The 19664-nt window shown below is 41.8% G+C and overlaps 1 protein-coding gene across 7 annotated transcripts in view; it reads right to left on the bottom strand.

Moving 5' to 3' along the window:
• The window catches only part of il16 (interleukin 16), a 91787-nt gene that overhangs the window by 46146 nt on the left and 25977 nt on the right, over nt 1-19664 (bottom strand). For 6 of the 7 annotated variants that reach the window (XM_061670569.1, XM_061670574.1, XM_061670573.1 and 3 more), the window contains 2 exons: nt 12708-12954; nt 3686-3803 (listed from right to left, as the gene is read on the bottom strand). In XM_061670569.1, the coding sequence (XP_061526553.1) occupies nt 3686-3803; nt 12708-12954 (365 nt within the window). The remainder of the gene's footprint in view (nt 1-3685; nt 3804-12707; nt 12955-19664) is intronic. The other variant, XM_061670571.1, reaches the window with a different exon arrangement.

Genomic DNA, 19664 nt, shown 5'->3' with positions numbered 1-19664 from the left:
TGAAACAAAAAATAAAGTGGACATTTTTGTTGATAGTCATCATTCAGCCACGCAGACGGCTCATTCGTGATGCGTCAATGATGCGATGCCATCTATAATTGACATCCCCATGAATGATGTCATCAAGGAATGATTGTCTCATTTTCCCAAAACATTTCTACCTCCTCCCATCCAGCTCCTCGGTCAATCTCTCCTCAATGGAATTTCTGGTGGGAGGCGCCCGCATGTACACAGAGGTGTGAGGACCTAGGAAGCTGCAAATATAGACAGGAGATGAACCCTAAAAGTGTACAACACACTGGTAAAGTTTTTACTGTTGTCATATCCAAGAAATCTGGCTGATTATTTTGTCTGTTTTGTGTTCACTTCCTGTAATAGTCTAAACTCTTGTTTCAAGTAACTTGCAATTACCGTGTGTTTCTTGCCAGTCTGATTGTCTTCTCCGCAATGATTGTTTCCACCTGTTCCCCATTACCTTGTGTGTGTTGTTATATAGAGTCTGTGTTTTCTTTGGTCCTGTGCTAGTTTGTCGTCTGGTGAGTCTTATTTCTAAGCCATGTATTCCATTCCATGCCATGCTCTTAAGTTAAATCAAGTTTTGTGCCATCCCTGCACTCATTATTACTCAAAGTACTGTGTTTTGGTTGATACGGTGTCTTTTTTTTGTGTGAGTTATTTATTTATTTATTTTTGATTTTTTGCCACTATTTTTTTCTCAATAAGGTAGATTTTGTGTTTGTTGTACTATTTGGCTTTTCCTCTTTGACATATTTTCTGTTGTACTTTATTCGTTGAGGTATTATTCATTTGAACTTTGTGTTCGCTTTTGTCGTACATTTGGGTTCAAATGTAGTCCGGACGTGACTGCTATTGTATTTTCCCAACTTGATTTTTAGCCTCCAGTTTCTCATGGCTTGTGGTAAAAAGCTGGTGTTCCCTAAGATTCAGGGTGGATAGGAGCAGAATGGGATGCTAATTCACAAGGTCTTTAAGACCAAAGCTCTGTACGTGAGACTATCAAGGACCCTTTTAGTAAGTGTGAGATTTTTTGTGTGTGTGTGTGTGTGTGTGTGTGTGTGTGTGTGTGTGTGTGTGGGTGTGTGGGTGTGTGTGTTGGGTGTGAGTGTAGGTGTGCGCGTGTAGGTGTTTAAAATAAATAAATTAAAAATAAAAATAAAAAAATAAAAAAATGTCTTTCTCTGTTTAAGACCAAGTCTGAAGAAGAGAATGACAACTTCATCCATTATAACCACATAAATTTGAAAGGTCTAGAGTCCCACCTTTTATTTTTCCTTTGAATGCCACCACTGCTGAATTGGCAAGTGTTGATGGCAAAGCGCAGTTCCCTTTTTACTTATTGCAACGTTAGGGAACAATACGCTGTTAGGAAAGCTTGTTGGCATTTTGTGAAACAAGGTTGTTTCAAAGCAGCACCTTTTATTCATGTTAAATTCAATGACCGTTTTGCAGTAACATATTAATCCTAAAGGGAATATTTAATTTCTTGTTAAATTGGTTAACTGTATTTAAAATTTAAGGGTAGCGTTTAAAGGGCAACTTTCAGAGTTTTGAATGTCTTTTCCTTTCTCCCCGTCTGGAGAATTTTGCGGTTAAAAAAGAAAACAAAATAACTTTAAGGCTACATCACCCAGCCCTGTTGTCATTATGAGAGCAAGACTCGTGCATATATGAGAGTGTTTGAGTATTCCTTATGAGAGCAATAAACTGTCCATCATTTTACATCTGCCTCCGCCTGCTCTTGGATCCAGCTACTCCCCATACGGGACAGTATTCCTATATATTGTGTGCCCCTCGCTCGAGTACCTTTAAAACACGGCGCATAGAAAGTCTGTGCCAGGTCTGTTGGCTTGTCATATAGGCAAAAGTACAGACGACAGTACTGAAAAGTATTGCGTGGGTCGTTTTTTCCTACTGCCCAGTGCATACCCATATTAGAGTCGTAGGAAAATCTCCCCTTTTATCTGCGCCGCTTCATCGCTGCACCATGGCAGCTGCAAGATTGAGTTCTCTTGCTGGCAGTTGAGGTCCCGATGGCCATAGGAAAAATAGTTGGGACCGCAGCTGGTTCAGCCTCTGCCTAACTACACCTTTGTATCCAATGCTTTCTGCTAAGTCTTTTTCAAAACACTCCAGTTCGAAGTCATCAGCACAGAGTTTGGAATGCTTGCTAGGCACCCATAGCTGAGCACGTTTCTACCCCTGTCAATTGACTTTCCCTATCCACTGTTCACGTATTCCTTTTTTACTTGGAAAGCCAAAGAAACTCCTGCCTGAACCATTTGTACAACCAAATGCCACACAATAAACCATCGTGAAATTGCTAAATCAGATGAAAACTTTACAAGGACGGGAACAACAGCATGGATTAATAACACACAATGGCGAATGAACAGGCTGTTTGGGTCGTGTTACATCACAGCGCCGGCTAGAGCCGAAGACCAGAAGTCGCTGGATGCAAAAAGCAGAAGGCACATTCTGAATCATATTTATCAATTTAACTGCTGTATATCTGCTATATAATCACTTCAAAATGGCAGCTGTGGTTTGTAGAGAGGCTCTCGAGTTATCAAGAACATTTTTAAAATCTTTGTCCTCTGATCTTTACCATTAAGAATTCACATCTTTATTACGGCAACAGTTCAACATTTTATGGAGCGATGCAAGCTGCGACCCACACAACTTCACAATTCTGCTGCATGCAAAACAGAGTAACTCTCTGTGGCATGACATCAACCAGAATCCCATGGTGCGGTGGAAACTGTAGTTACAGTAATTACTGTATAATTACTTTAAAGTATTTCACTGTAAGGTGTGTGGTACATAACTATAGAATTTACAGGAATGTCTAACAGTGAGTGTTGTCTCACAAAGTTCAAAATCAGATCTCATCGATCGATGGCACACCATCAAAACTAGCTTAAACTGCATTTTTGGTGAACCTGCATATGGGCAGGGGCGGAACCAATGTACCTGTATTGTTTGAGCTCAAACACATAATTACAATAAGATAATAAATACATCTGGGGTGAGAGTTGGTGTTGTTTTGCGTTCTGCTCTGTCCTTTAAGTCACATTAAAAAAACAAAAGACTGTAAAATTTAACTTAGCTTCACACAAATAAGAGCTCCTCTAACCGAAGGTGCTATTTTAAACGTCCTGCATTCAATGATTCTGAGTCCCTTTACAAATCATCATTGCGACATCCTTTCAAAGTACAACCTGATCAGTTTTCAAAATGTTAAATGCAAAGAAATTCAAATGCATGAAATACAAAGTTTTAGCACCACTACCACGAAACAAAAAAAAAAAAAAATAAATAAACCCTAATATTTTTATGGTGCAAACACGACCTCGAGCCACCTCCAGAAGTGATTGTGAATTCCCTTTTAGACAGACTGTATGTCATATGAAGGTAGCAAGCTCTGGAAAAGTCCACTTCCACGATCCATCCATCCATCCATCCATCTATCCATCTATCTATCTATCTATCTATCTATCTATCTATCTATCTATCTATCTATCTATCTATCTATCTTATATCTTTTCTTTTAGTCCCATTTAGATAATTTACAAGCCCTTACTGAAGTCTTCTGTCAATGTGTAGCATCTATTATATGAAGACTATCTTTTGTTTTAGTCCCATTTAGTAATTTACGAGCCCTTACTGAAGTCTTCCGTCAATGTGTGCCACAGATCCAGGCGATAAGGTATGTATGTAGATTCCAGGACATCCGTCAGTGGATGGAACACAGCACAGTCCAATACCCAGACCAACACTGGCTTCTAGAAAGAAGAAGATTTATACAGATAGTTTTAATTGTGGTATTTCTGTGATAACTGGATGTAAAATGTATGCTGAAAATTGTTGACTGAATCGATCTGCTGGAGAGCAGAGATGTACACTACAGTATATTCAACAGTTAGAATTTCATCTTCTGGATCAAAGAGAACAAACTTTATTATAATTCTACCAAATCACAGGAACCTGATCTGATTTTTGGATCTTGATATTGTAACGGACACGCCATTAAAGATTAATACCCAGGAACCACCAGTCTCGTGCTGTTTTACATACCTGCCTCGGCTGCCCCGCTGAGCCAGTCTGCATACACAAGACGTCTAAAGAAAGCCTGGTCTACTTATCAATGAAGAAGCACGGGAGATTTAACTTTGCACACGGATGCTTAATGAATTACCAGCCAGTCCGAAGGAGCTCATCAAAGCTGAGACACGCACAACTGGTTTCTCACTCGGACGCTAAATTAATTAACTTCCATCCCCAGCCAGCCTGAAGAGTCTCACCAACAAAGACTTATTTTTCCCGCTGTTTCCAGTGACATTTGTTCCTTCTGTCTGGGACAATGGATGGGACACTAGTGACACCGACAGGCGGTGGAAATCTACTACAATTTCGGAGGAACTAATCACAATCTGCACCGAATTTTAATGATGCATGACATTTTAAAAACGTATCATGAGCGTTTCCAGTGTTACCATCACAATAGCGCCACTAGTGATTGTATTTCTGCAAATTTGAATGTCTGACGTCAAATCTGTTTGTCAACTTAACCAGATGAGACGGTTACAGTGTTCTCAACAACCTCATACAATTGAAACATTCATTACAGGGATTAAAGAGGGTGTGCGAGTGACAACGCAAAGCTGGAAAGTGGTCTCGTTATCTTAAATCCGATAATTAACATTTTACCCCACTGGTTTTAAACCACAAAATATTCCTAGGATGGAAAAGTAACATTAAGAGGCAGTCTATCTTCCTTTTGGCCCCAGGGGGTGGGGTATCACCCCTTTTTGGCTGGGGATAAAGGCTGAAGCCCCGCTTTGTTGAGCGCGCTCGTTTGACCAACTTGCCAAAGTCTGGCTCAGCCAGGAAGCCCCACCTCGCACCACAAGGTGGTGAGGACACATCTGACCCTTCCCTGCCACAGGGCATCCTGCCAGCGCTCCCAGCTACCCTTTTGGGTGCCTGTGGCAAACTCCATTGGAAAGGAAGCGGGAAGCGCGCGTCTGCTCCGAACGTCTTGTGAACAGCGACATAAGGGGTTACCTGCCTTGGAATGCCGCCCTGCCTTGGAATGTATTTTTTCATGCTCTTCTTTTTTTGTGTTTTTTCCTCCTTTTCCGCCAAATCCACCTGTTCCCCGTGCAGACCGGACCGGCCAAACATTCGGGAGATTGACCAGCCTGCCTAAATTCTGTTCCACGTGACGTAAAAATTCACTACGTGTATCATTTTTGTGTGTTTGGGTTCGACAACAGACCTCTGGTTATCGAGAACTCTTATCTAATTCCTGTAGCAACCTTCAGATTACGAGACTGATAAAAGGTTTGTTGTCGCTTTCCCCTAAATTTTATACATACAAAAACTTACGTGGTGCCCTCTACAAGACAAAATAGCTTGATTTATAACGCTGAAACTTAAAAATATACTAAACCGGAAGGAACGCAGGCATCGCTTCCATCGTATTATTGTCTCCTAAATTAATTACGTTTATATCTAAACCAATATAGGCTACAATATTTATATCATGATCCAAAAATCCGATTTTATCAGTGTCTTAACCTTTATTGTTTTTGTTTTCACTGTTGCATTTGAAAAATTACATGTGCCATGTCTGGAAGAAAATTGGTTGGATGTTACAGATTCTGAAATTCTGTACAACCAGAATTTGTTATAGCCTGACCCTATTAGGGGCCGTACAGATCAAATGTAATACTTACTGCTCTCATGCACATAAAAAAAACTCTCACAAACCAAAAAAATCTCATATTTACCAAAAACTTCTCACACACAACAAAAAAACTTTTAAAAAAAGCCTTTCACATAGAAAAAAAAAACAACCTCTCACACAAAAAAAAACTCTTACAAACACATACCAAAAAGCCTTTCTCACTCACCCAAAAATCTCAAACCCAACAAAAAACTTTCACATACAGCAAAAAGCCTACCACACACACCCAAAAAGAACTCTCACAAAATCTCTTATTTGACAAAAACCCTCCTACTAAAACAAACAAAAAAAAACAGAGAAAAAAATTATCTTGTTTTTCAGTGTGAGACAATAAGCAAGAGTCAAAAATTGTGTGTGTGAAAGGAAGCTCAAAAATTAAACCGATAGCCATCTCAAATTGCCCTTTGTCTTTTGGTGTAACTCTCCAGCTGGCTCCCAGATTAACTGCTCCCAATTCCAAAGGATAAGCATCATTGTAATCAGTTTTATGCATTCTGTCCGACATGGAAGATGTGCTTTCTGTTGTCTGTTCAATCCCAATGTTTTCCAAGATGGTACCTACCCGTGTGGACGCCTTAGTTACGTGCTCTCTAGTATTGTCTATGTTTATGTGTTTTTCGTTCGTCTATGGAGACATTATGCGACTCACTTACACAAGGGAAGACTTGCTAAACATCAGGGAGTCTACCCCGGACTTTCTTTCACCAACTTTCACAAATCCGCTCAGTTTTTTCCCTGAGTTACTCCCCGGGGGTGGCTGCGGTGTATGGCGCATGGAGACGGAGGCGACGCCACAAAGGGAAGTGAGCCGGCATCCAAGTTAAGCTCCGCAAGAGAGGATACAGATGGGCGTTTCCGTCGATCCACGTCGCAAATCTACCAAACAAAATGGACGAGCGTCATCTTCTGACAAACACCAGTAAAGACTTTGGACCTTCCGCCGCCCTGTGCTTCACGGAGACTTGGCTTTGTGAGGCTGTCCCCGATGGCGCCATTATGCTTCCGGGCTTCCTTCTTCACCGGGCAGACCGCGTCATGGAGTTATCGGGGTAAAGAAAAAGCGGCGGGATATGCTTCTATATCAATGGAAAACGGTATACAGACGTCATGGAGCTCAGCACACACTGCAGCCCGCATTTAGAGTCGCTGCTTTTGAACTGTAAGCCATTCTGCTTGCATCGTAAATTCGCATCCGCCTCAAGCTAACACGAATGCCGCACTGCTAACGCTCGCTGAAAAAGTAAACGAAATTGAGAAAAAAAACACCCAGACTCATCCCTCATTATTCTCTGGGACTTTAACAGAACTAAACTCAACCACGCACTCCCTAAATACAAGCAGGACATCGACTTTCCTACCAGGGAAAATAAAATTTTAGACCACTGCTATACTACGCTAAATAACGCATACAGTGCCATACCTTGTGCAGGCCCGGGCTCATCTGATCACTGCTTAATTCACTTAATACCAACATACAGGCAAGAACTTAAATGCGCAAAGCCTACAGTGAAAACAGTGAAAAAGTGGACCAACGACGCAAAGGTAGAACTTCAAAGCTGTCTAGACTGCACAGACTGGAGTGTCTTTGAAAATTCAGCTGGCAGCTTGGATGAATATACAGACATTGTCACATCCTATCAGTTTCTATGAAGAGGTGTGTGTACCAACAAAGGTATTTTGAACATTCTATAACAACAAACCGTGGTTCACTGCCAAACCTAAGCAACTTCGCCAGGCTAAAGAGGATGCATATCGAAGTGGGGATAGGGCCCTGTATAATTGCTCTAGAAACCAGCTAACTAAAGAAATTTATTGCAATGAGAAACTATGCAGTAAAGTTAGAAAAACAGTTTATCACTAACAACTCTAAATCAGTCTGGCATGCATTACACACCCCTCACCCACCACCGACCAACATCACACCTCTGGGTTGACCATCCACAAACAGGATGTGAGACGCATCTTCAAACAACAAAAAATTAACAAAGCGGCACGCCCAGACCTTGTGACCCAATCCTGGCTCAAAGTCTGTGCGGACCAGCTTGCTCCAGTCTTCACACAGATCTTCAATAGCTCTCTGGAACTGTGTGAAGTACCATCCTGTTTCAAATGCTCCACCATCATCCCAGTCCCCAAGAAACCTGCAATCTTGGGTCTGAATGACTACAGGCCCGTCGCCTTGACATCTGTGGTCAAAAGGTACTTTGAACGCCTCGTGCTGGACCACCAGAAGAGCATCACAGGTCCCCTGCTGTGCACCTCAACTCACCCGGTTGTCAAACTCCTGAAGTTTGCAGATGACACCACAGTCATCGGCCTCATCAAAGACAGTGACGAGTCTGTGTATCGACAGGAACTGGAGAGGCTGGAGTTGTGGTGCGGCCGACACAACCTGGAGCTGAACATGTTCAAGACTGTAGAGATGATTATGGACTTCAGGAGGCATCCTTCGCCACAGCTGACCCTCACACTGTCCAACTGCCTTGTGTCAACCATCGAGACCTTCAAGTTCCTGGGAATTACAGTCTCTCAGAACCTGAAGTGGGAGATCAACATCAACTCCATCTCAAAAAGGCCAAGCACAGGATGTACTTCCTGTGGCTTCTGAGGAAGCATGGTCTGCCACAGGAGCTGTTGAGGCAGTTCTACACAGCGGTCATCGAATCAGTCCTGTGTTCTTCCATCACAGTCTGGTTTGGTGCTGCTAAAAGAAAAAGGACAAATTCCGACTGCAACAAACAATCAAAACTGGTGAAAAGATTGTCAGTACCCCCCTAGAAACCCTTGAGGACTTGCACGATGCCAGAACTAAGACAAGAGCATGGAAAATCCTCTTGGACCCTCCACATCCTGGTCAGCACCTCTTCCAGCTCCCTCAGGTAGGCAGTGCCGAACAATGCAAACTAAAAGTAGCAGACATTGCAAAATCTTCTTCCTTCTTGCCATTAACTTCTTAACTTACAGTTAACTTACAATTCCATTGCAACATGTTGCCAATTTTTTGTCTTGAGTTTGTTGTCATATTTCTGTCGGGCCAATTATACATTACTCGTGCACTCACAATTGTAGTCTCGCCACGCTGCACTATTTGCATATCTGTTGTTGACCAATACTGACCACTCATGCCTGAGTAGCATCTGCAACATTTGCACAATTGACTGAGTAGCATCTGCAACATTTGCACAATCGATATTGTGCCAGGTTATCGCACTATTAGTCACTTTAAACTGCATACATTTCTTGAAGTCTCATCGCCCTTTATACAATGGTCACTGCACCGGATTATTGCTCTATTAGTCATTCAAACTGCTCTAATTGCTAGAGAACTCTGCATCTTTTTGCACAATTATCAAAATAACATAAAATAAAAATGTACCAGCATTACCAGATTACGAGCAACCTTTTATTGCTCAGTGACTGTTTTTTTTTTTTTTTTTTTTTTTTAAATGTCTTTATGTCTCAAAAATATTCTCTGTCAATAGACTGTCTGTTGTCGTACTAGAGCAGTTCCAACTACCGGAGACAAATTCCTTGCATGTTTTTTGACATACTTGGCAAATAAAGATGATTATGATTCAGACTCTGATGTTTTGTAGACAAGTAGACTTCAGGCAAATCATTTCACCAACACCATTGTCACGGATATCGACTCTTAAAACAAAAAGCTGGCCTATTCTGCTTCTCCAAATCCACTCAACACAACCCTGAGCATTCCTGGGATACACCAACATAAGCCGGGAGGATGTCTGTTTTAACTCATGGATACTCCCAAGACCAAAGTACAAAGACTTCCCAGTGGGCGCACCTCATCGATCGAACACAGACACCCCCAAGTGGTGGCCAAAAACACTGCAACCCTTGTGACCATATGTCATAGGTGTCAAGAATGAACAATGAAATTAAGGAAATACCACGTCTGTATGAATGTGTAAAGGCCTGCATAAGTACCCTGAATGTGCTTCCTGATTTCTGTGTCATTAATTGGTTGATTCTTTAGGGTTGGCTGGCGATGAGTCTGTTCATGAGGACTGTACAACGGTGTTTTAAGACAAAAGTGTGAAATAACATTGTGTTAACAAATGTTATTTGATATGCCAGAACTAAGATTGAAACAATTTAATTTCATATACTTAATCTCTGCTTGAGACAGTTTCAAAGTTTGGAATTGTTTACAAAAATGTGCGGAGTTCATCCATGAGTAGGGCGTGACCCGCGTACTTAAGAAACTTCAGACAGAAATCTGAGTCAGGCCGTGATCTCTTTTCTCCTGCGTTTCAGAGGTCTATATGCGGACCCTTTTTTGCCCATCCTCTCTTGTTTCCTGGTTTTACATCTGCCCTCGCCTCCCTGAGTCTCTTGGCTCCGGCCATCCCTTCCCCTCCCCTGCTTTCTTTTTCCAAGCCACTTTTTGGGCTTGCGAGGTGACTCAAGAGAAACCTCTGGTCCATCCACAAGTTACACTCTCAACCGAGAGTAAAAGCGTAGGCCGCCTGCAAGACCAACAGCAGGGAAGGTTACAAGCGCAACTTCCCGCGCGCATGTAACCATCAGTTTTCCTTTTTGTAGTCCTTTTCCATTTTTCTTCCTTTGTCCATCTTCTTCCTCAACGTTTCAACTGCCTTATTTCCGTCTGAGATGACCGAGAAAAAGAGCCTCCTGCTCTGCGACCACGTGATCCACGAATAGTGAGTAAACATTGCAGTAACTACCATAATAAGCGCAAATTGGTGCATAGTAGCTTGGGATTAGTTTAATGATCTTACGAGTCCCAACTTTATTCTTGCTCAACACACATCAGTTCATTCACGCTCATCTCATGACTTCAGCCATTCACTCGTTCTACTATGTTATGTATTCTCGTCTTTTATTATGTAGTTAACTCCCTTTGCATTTTCCCCCAATTTCCCTGTAGTTTCACATTAAATGTTACACATATCAAGCAGCCTTAATGTGTACTGTGTGTTAGATTCAAAGATATTGACCTCTGCAATTGAGAACTAATTTGACATTACTGTGACAAACCTTTCAGAAAAAGATTGATCCACGAGGTTTTTCATCGTTTTGCCCTGCTGTTAGCTAATCAACGACGTGGTGCCCCAGTTATATACTCACTAAACATCCTTATTTACAATATCTTCCCGTTTCACTTGAAACAGACCCCAGGAAACAAAGGAGAATGGAAACGTTATCCTCCGACCCCTTAACACATTGTGTTTCTTTAACACCAATATATGCTAAATTATTATTGTCATTCTTCTTTCGACCATTGTTAGAACCAAACGTGAGGAACTGTGTGTTTATGCCTCATTCATTGGCGTGGCTCCTACCAGGCAGTATTGTGCCGCAACTGCAGTCAAATACAGCCAACAGAACTTAAGTAACCAACTGTTTCTTGAATCCCTGATGCAAAGTAATAAAGCTAGGTCCAGATATGGTTTCCCCTACCACTAAACTACCACACTTTCGTATAATAGTACACTTGAACACGTACAGCGCCACCAGAAAGTATTCACATCCCTTCACTTTTTCCACATTTTGCTATGTTACAGAGTTATTCTAAAGCTGATTTGAGTATGTGAGGGTGTGCATACTTTCTGGTGGCACTGTAGATCTAATAATGCCACCCGCATATAAGGAAGCTATTTCCTGTAACACACTCACGATCAAGGTTATTTAAACACATTAATGTTAACAAGGAACGCCCCACACACTCGATCTGCATCAGATATAACAATGCTACATTTAAGTTTGTATAGTATAAATTAAGACTTGGTGTAAGAATAAAAACAGTATTGTTGTGATCGGAATGCTGCTACTGTTGTTTGCTTGTTCAATCATGTTGTTTTGAGCTCAAGTCAGTCATTGCAGTGATGGACCAAATTACTCCAAAGGCTGCAGCAATGACAATGAAATAATTCTGGAAATAAAATGGTTGTGCACCATGTTGTATTTAACCTCTCTATATAGTGAATTGTATATTTCTATGGTGCATGCGAAAATTGTGTGTATCGCCCCCCCCCCCCCCCCCCCCCAACTTTACTTCACTTCATTGTGAATGGACAGACAAACAGCAGTGAAAGCATATCTTCGGTGCTAAATACAATAGGGTTTCACACACATTTGTCCTTTGGCTTCCATCTTATAGACATTTTTGACTCTCGCTTAGCCAAAAAAGGTCTCACACAAAAACATTTTTTTTTCTCTCTTTGTGAGGGTTTTTTAATTTTAGGAAGAGGACTTTTGGTGGAAGACACTTGTTCAATTTATTTTTAGTTGTGTGTGTGTGTGTGTGTGTGTGTCTGTGTGCATGCGTGTGTGTGAGCAAGAGAGCGAGAGTGTTTTTCTGAGGGAGGGAGGGGTTTATCGCTGAGTGTGATAGTTGTGGTGTGAGTGATTTTGTTGTGCAAGTGTCTGTATGTGTGTGTGTGTGTGTGTGTGTGTGTGTGTGAGTGAGTGAGAGAGAGAGGCAGAGAGAGATAAAGAGAGAGATGAAAAGAGGCAGTGAGAGACTGTGAGAGAAAGTGACAGAGGGAGAGTCGGGAATGGTTTTGGGTGAGTATAAAAGGTTTTTCAGTGATTGTGAGTGTTTTTGTGATTTTTAGTTTTTTTAGTGTGTGTGCGTTTGTGTGTGTAAGTTTTTTGGTTCATGGAAGTGGTTTATTTGTTGTGTGTGGGAGGCAAATGTTATTTTTGGCCTATACGGCACCTTATATTATCCATCTGTGGATTCGCACTGACATAATGGATAGCTTACTTTGAACCCACCCTTCCTAAGCAATCCAGGTTGAGAGTTCAAAAACTGGATAGTAAATCACACACAAATGATAAACACACACAAATGATAAACTGACAATCCCATGGTAATGAAAAAGTTTGCATATGAAATACAACGATGGAGGAAAACAACATACAACTTGACAATTCACGGGAGTCTGACCTTTCTGCAGAATGATCTCCATCATGATGCGGTCTCCTGGTTTAGCAGGTGAACTAGGAACAGTAACTCTGGAATTGTTACAAACTTTGTAGTTGTAATCTCCCAGGTCCTCACTGATTCTAGCCATGCTGGTGGTGGAGCTGAGTGAGCGTGATCGGCACAGCTGAACTACCTGGGCCTGGCCACACAAGGCCCCCACTCGCAGGCTAGTCCTCACCACCAGAGTCAATACACCCTTTCTGATCTGCTGCAAAACACATTATGGTTTTTTCAGTCCATTTGGTACATTTCTCATATAAGAATTGAAATTCTTAAAAAAAAATTTTAACTACAATTATGCACATCAAAAAAGCAGTTTCTCATTTCTTTGAACAAGTTGAAAATTCTTTGATACATCCATGCAGGTGATTATGTCCAATTCTCAGATTTTTCCTACATCAATTGCATATGTCATGTTGATCAAAATGTTTTATAGTATTTGCTGTTGAATAGTCTCACCCCCCACAACATTTAGGCACTAGTTTATCGCATAAGTCTTTACATGCAAAATGATTGAACAAGTTGCCATAATATGTCAAGCCCATTGTATTTCTATACATTTTCATTAGACTTTCCATCAATTTTTTTTTCCCAGGTTAATGTTGACTTTCTCTAACAAATCGAAATGTGTGAAGCATTAGCTCAACCATTGAACAACCACGTTTCTGAAATAGCTCAAAGGTGCAGCTCATGAACGATCAACTGGCAAGCACTGTAGCTGGAGCACAACAATGTTACAATGTCTGACAATGGAGGGACAAGGAATTGGATAGCATCAACAGACAAAGAAAAGAAGAGGAGAAGTTATGCAAGGTCGTGATGGGAGACAAGACAGAGGAAGAAGCAGAAGTGGCTGTGGACAAATTCATGTTCTTGATGATGATGACAAGCACGTTGACAAAAAAACAAGATGGCTGCCGGGGTGCAGCCACACAGTTTGGCAGGTCCTGTGCGTTTGCTTAAAACGTCATCCAAAGATCAAATAGGACCATGGATTATGCTATCAACGTATTCCTTTGCTGTTTGGATAACCCTCTATCTTCTGCTAAGTTCAACATGTCCAAGAAAAAGGAGCACTCTAACCTTGTATCCAGCCAGATGGAGTCAGCACATGCTATTCACAAGGGTACTGGACTATGGCCATGCTAGGCCACCCCCAGGTGAGCAGGAACAGGCTGTCACAGGCAAACCACTCCTGGGTGTTTTTAATCTCTTGCTGATACTTATTTTGGCTGGTGATGTTGAACTAAACCCTGGGCCACTGCTAGCTGGGCCTCCACCTCTGCTACCTGGGCCAACATCACTGCCAACTGGGCCTTTACCTCGAGCAGCCGGGCTAACACCAATGCTAGATCAGCTAACATCATTGCTAGCTAGGCCTCCACCTCTGCTTGCTGGGCCTCTACCACTGCCACCTGGGCCAACACCACTGCTAGTTGGGCCTCCACCACTGCCGGCTGGGCCTCCACCACTGCCGGCTGGGCCTCCACCACTGCCGGCTGGGCCTCCACCACTGCCGGCTGGGCCTCCACCACTGCCGGCTGGGCCTCCACCACTGCCGGCTGGGCCTCCACCACTGCCGGCTGGGCCTCCACCACTGCCGGCTGGGCCTCCACCACTGCCGGCTGGGCCTCCACCACTGCCAGCTGGGCCTCCACCACTGCTAGTTGGGCCTCCACCACTGCTAGTTGGGCCTCCATCACTGCTAGCCGGGCCTCCACCACTGCTGGCCGGGCCTCCACCACTGCTGGCCGGGCCTCCACCACTGCTAGCTTGGCCTCCACCACTGCTACCTGGGCCTCCACCACTGCTAGCTGGGCTTCCGCCTCTACTGGTTGGGCCTCTGCCTCTGCCAGCTGGGCTTCTACTTCTGCCGGCTGGGCCTCCACCACTGCCGGCTGGGCCTCCACCACTGCCGGCTGGGCCTCCACGGCCTCCACCACTGCCGGCTGTGGCGGAAGCTGGCAGCGTAAAGCTATATGCAAACATTGCCAATAAAAGAAACAGGGGGCTTCCAAACCCCGCAATACTAAAGCACCGGAAATGCAGGGTGTTCCAAACCGTTAATAACGCTAAATTAATATGGGACTCAACACGTAAACCAAAAGGCATTATTTGTGCACACTTAAATATACGAAGCATTTTAACAAAAAGTGATCAGGTCAATCACCTTCTCACTGACTCAAATATTGACTTCCTCTGCCTATCTGAGACATGGCTCCATGAATCTTCGCCCTCAGCAATACTATCTGTACCTGGTTATAAAATGTTTAGAAACGACAGACAGGGTTCTAAGGGAGGAGGTGTTATGATTTATGCCAAGGACACTTTTAATTGTAATGAAATACATGTTACAGATGAGAATGGATTAGAATTTCTTGGACTAACTGTTTCTTTGTCACAGCAAATGTCTTTTATTCTTGTAGTTATTTATAGGCCTGCCTCATCAAATGCCGCTTTTTATGAAAAGCTGGAAATTTTACTGAAACAACTCAATCTTGCAAAAGAGGTGATAATAATGGGTGACCTAAATGTTAATTGGGAAGTTAACAAAGTTAGGAAAACATTGAAAAGGGTTATGGATGATATGGATATGACTCAGGTAATTAATGACGAGAATTACAAACTCCACCCAAACTCAGATTGATCTAGCTTTTACTAATAGGCCAGAAAGGATCTTGAAGCCATACAATATGCTCACAGGATTGTCTGATCACAATCTTATAATGGTCACAAGAAAATTAAATAAAAAGCGCTTCAAACCCTTGGCCACCACTGAATCCAATAGGATACCAAAACATGAACAACAAAATTTCCAAGATTCTATCCAAGAAGTAAGCTGGGATGTATTACTTGCTGGTAAAAATTTAGATGAGCATTGTTCTAAATTTTCCAACAAAATACAAGAAATTATTATACAATTTACACGGATAATTAAACTAAAAGTTAGAAAGAATGGCCTTCCTTGGTTAAACACATTTATTCTGAAACTGATGAAAGAACGCGATCATTCCTTGAAGTTGTCGGTCAAATCAGGATACAATAGACACCCCTTTATTTCACTGAGAAATAGGGTAGTGAAAGAAATAAGAAAATCTAAAGCTGACTTTTTCATTACTGCTTTGAATTGTGCGAAGGGAAATTCAAAAAATAACCTGGAATTATATTAAAAAACTATTGGGTGATACACAAAATAACAAAACAAAACTAATGCAAATTAAATTAAATGGAAACATCCTGACGGAACCTCAAGTGATGGCTGATGCTTTTAACAACTACTTCATTGAATCTGTGTCAGAAATCTCTTCTAAGTTTGCAGTAATACAAAGGAAGGAATACCCTGCATTGTCTGCAACGCAGTTCTTTACTATTACAAATATTACTGAGACCAAAGTTATCGATTTAATTCATTCACTCAAACCATCTAAGGCAAAGGATGTTTTTGGAATGGACACGAACATGCTCAAAGATCTAGGTTCAACTCTTGCTACTGCTATTGCCTCAATCATTAATCTTTCAATTTCATCTGGTCACTTTCCAAAGGCCTGGAAATCTGCTATCGTTACCCCTGTCTTTAAATCCGGTGACTCAACTTGTCTGAATAACTACCGACCTATAAGCATTCTTCCGGCCATTTCCAAAGTTGCAGAAAAATGGGTGTCAGAGCAGATTGTCCATTATTTAAACAGCAGCTCCCCCTCTCTCCATGCCATGCAGTTTGGTTTCAGATCCAAGCATTCCACTGAAATGGCTACATGCCTCTTCATTGAGAAAATAAAATCTTCTCTCGACAAGGGTGGAGTTGTAGGGGCGGTGTTCTTGGACCTCAGGAAAGCTTTCGATACAGTAAATCACTCTGTTCTTCTTACCAAGCTCTCAAAATTTAACTTCTCTCGCAAAGCTGTGAGCTGGATTTAATCATATCTGCATGACCGAACACAATCTGTATCAGTTAACAACTGCAGATCAGAGTCTCTTAGGCTAACCTCTGGAGTCCCTCAGGGATCAATATTAGGCCCACTTTTATTTAGTCTTTATATCAACGATTTTCCCACTGTTTGTTCTGAAGCAGAGTGCGTAATGTATGCAGACGACACAGTTTTCTTTGTTCATGGTCGCTCCAAAGATACTGTTGCTGCTAAACTCACTAATACAATGTCCTGTGTCACAACTTGGTTGCAGGAGTGCTGTCTACAGCTAAACGTTTCTAAAACTGTAGGCATGTATTTCACTAAAACAAATAGAGTATCACCTGACCCCGACATACTTGTTAATGGAGAAAAAATGCAAATTGTCAGCCAATACAAACCCTCAATCTGAGGGGTGATGGGTGCATGGCGAGCCCCCCTGTAAATGATTTGTTGAATTTTTTATTTTCTCTCTTCCCCGTACTCTGCCTGCATTTAAGCCTGCCTGATCCAAGACTCAACTGCCAGAGTATTAACGTTCTCCCGTGGTACACCGGCTCTCTGCCCAACACGTAAGCTACGCCAGTCCTCGCAATACTTCTGACCTCCGTGTGTTACCTTGTCCTCAGTGCTCCTTCCATGTTCCCTGCCGTGTTGATCTCTTCCACCACACCGCCAAGCCATCCACCTATCTCACGCCACTGCCTGTCGCACGTTCCCTGTCTCGACAACCTGCCAGTACGCCTCAAGGATATATCTCCATATTCTCTTCAAGAAACCTTTCACAACAAACCTCCCAGCTTCCGCTTGCTTCTGGGTCCAATCAGAAATCAAATCGTGACAGGATAAACCACCAATAGGCGTTTTTTTTAGTTATCCCCCCACCAAAAAAAAGAAAAACAAAAAGAAAAACAAGGGGAAAAAAAATGAAAGAAATTTGAAAAAGAAAAAAAACGACTCCACGGGTGCCAAACTGCGACTATGCGAGGCTCCACTATAATTGACAAACAATTGACAATTGGCTAGTAGCATGGGACTTTCTGCTGTTAGCTGGGGCCACGACTTACTAATTATTACTACCAGCAGTGATGAAAACACAATTTGTCAGTATTCCTTAGCTATTTGTGAACCTTTGTGCTCGTGTGCTACATTTTCAAGGGGTTAGGGTTAGGGCAGGGGTGTTATAATCAAATTACCAGTTGGCCAAAATGAAAAATTGTGACAAAGTCACGGGCCAAACTCAATATTTATTGAAAGTTGCCTGCAATTGTTCATGTTTTCCCTTCTCTCCTGATATGCAATGTTAAACTCTTTCATAAAAGAATGTATTGAATCTGGAATAAGCAAACTTTAATATTATAAACACACATGAGAAGTCAAATTTCCAATAAAAGACATCAGTGGAGTTGTTTCTTATTTAAATAGATAAAGTGGGTAGTCTTTCAAGTTCCTTTTTAATGGAAATATTTTCAAAGGCCAAAAACAAAACAACCTCCCAAACATGTCTTTCATTGAAAAACCAACCTTTAAACTATTAAATTGCAACAAATCTCAATTTCGTGTTTTGTTTCAAAATACATTAAATATGTTTGAAGTGCTGAAAACATGCAAAGACTGCAAAAAATATAGCACTGAATTGTTTAGAAGGCCCCATATATTGGCTATTTAGACCTCCATAAAGTGACTCTCTAACATGAACTTCGTATATGTGTCAATATCATTTAAAAGAAAAAACCTTGGTTTTGTCATACAGAAATGGCCCCTCTGACAGGTATTTCTGTTTGACCCAGTTTTGTATCCGTTTTGTCCATATTTGGCTAAGATCGCCCCCTTTCCTCTGATTGGTTGCCTCCGTGTGTAAGAGCCAACCCTCACTACTTGTGAGAGCACACACGTATTTGTTATGTTCACAGCTCGGGCTTGGGAGCGGAGAGGTAGATGAAGGCCTTCCCCAGTGACATAGATAAGCTCAACAAATTTGAATCACCTGATTTCAGGCCTCTCGCAAAAAAAACGTCTGAAAATCAGGAATGCGTGGATGATTTTTTAATTAATATTTCACGTTTACTGAGGCACCATAGATACAATATTACATCCCAAATACTAGAAAAAAAATTGGTTTGGCAAAATATGGTACCTCTAAAACACTCGTTCGCCTGCCAAATTTTCCTGATTTTGTGGGTGGGGAGAAAAACTAGCCCTCTGATGTCACAGGGCTGGTGTTTATACCCCACAATATAAAAACCAAGCACACTTATTCCATGCAGTGGTCGTTCAGCATAATTGCACTTTCTTGTTCATAAATAGCGTGCAATTGGCCATGAAACTATGTTCACAACTTGAAAAAATACAACCCCAATTCCAATGAAGTTGGGACGTTGTGTTAAACATAAATAAAAACAGAATATAATGATTTGAAAATCATGTTCAACCTATATTTAATTGAATACACTACAAAGACAAGATATTTAATGTTCAAACTGATAAACTTTATTGTTTTTAGCAAATAATCATTTACCTAGAATTTTATGTCAGTCATTCATAAGCAAACATGGGGCGAGGTTCACCTCTTTGTGTACAAGTGTGTGAGAAAATAGTCGAACAGTTTAATGACAATGTTCCTCAATGTACAATTGCAAGGAATTTAGGGATTTCATCATTTACGGTCCATAACATCATCAAAAGGTTCAGAGAATCTGGAGAAATCACTCCATGTAAGCGGCAAGGCCGAAAACCCACGTTGAATGCCTGTGACCTTTGATCCCTCAAGCGGCACTGCATCAAAAACGACATCAGTGTGTCAAGGATATCACCACATGGCCTCAGAAAACCAATGTCAGTAAATACAGTTCGCTGCTACAGCCGAAATTGCAACTTGAAACTCTACTATGCAAAGCAAAAGCCATTTATCAACAACACCCAGAAACGCCGCCGGCTTCTCTGGGCCCGAGCTCATCTAATATGGAGTGATGCAAAGTGGAAAAGTGTTCTGTGGTCCGACGAGTCCACA

The sequence above is a fragment of the Phycodurus eques genome, chromosome 2 (assembly GCF_024500275.1).
Source record: "Phycodurus eques isolate BA_2022a chromosome 2, UOR_Pequ_1.1, whole genome shotgun sequence".
Taxonomy (NCBI): Eukaryota; Metazoa; Chordata; class Actinopteri; order Syngnathiformes; family Syngnathidae; genus Phycodurus; species Phycodurus eques.
Note: the sequence above shows the minus strand (reverse complement) of the source record. Positions and strands in the feature narration are given on the sequence as shown.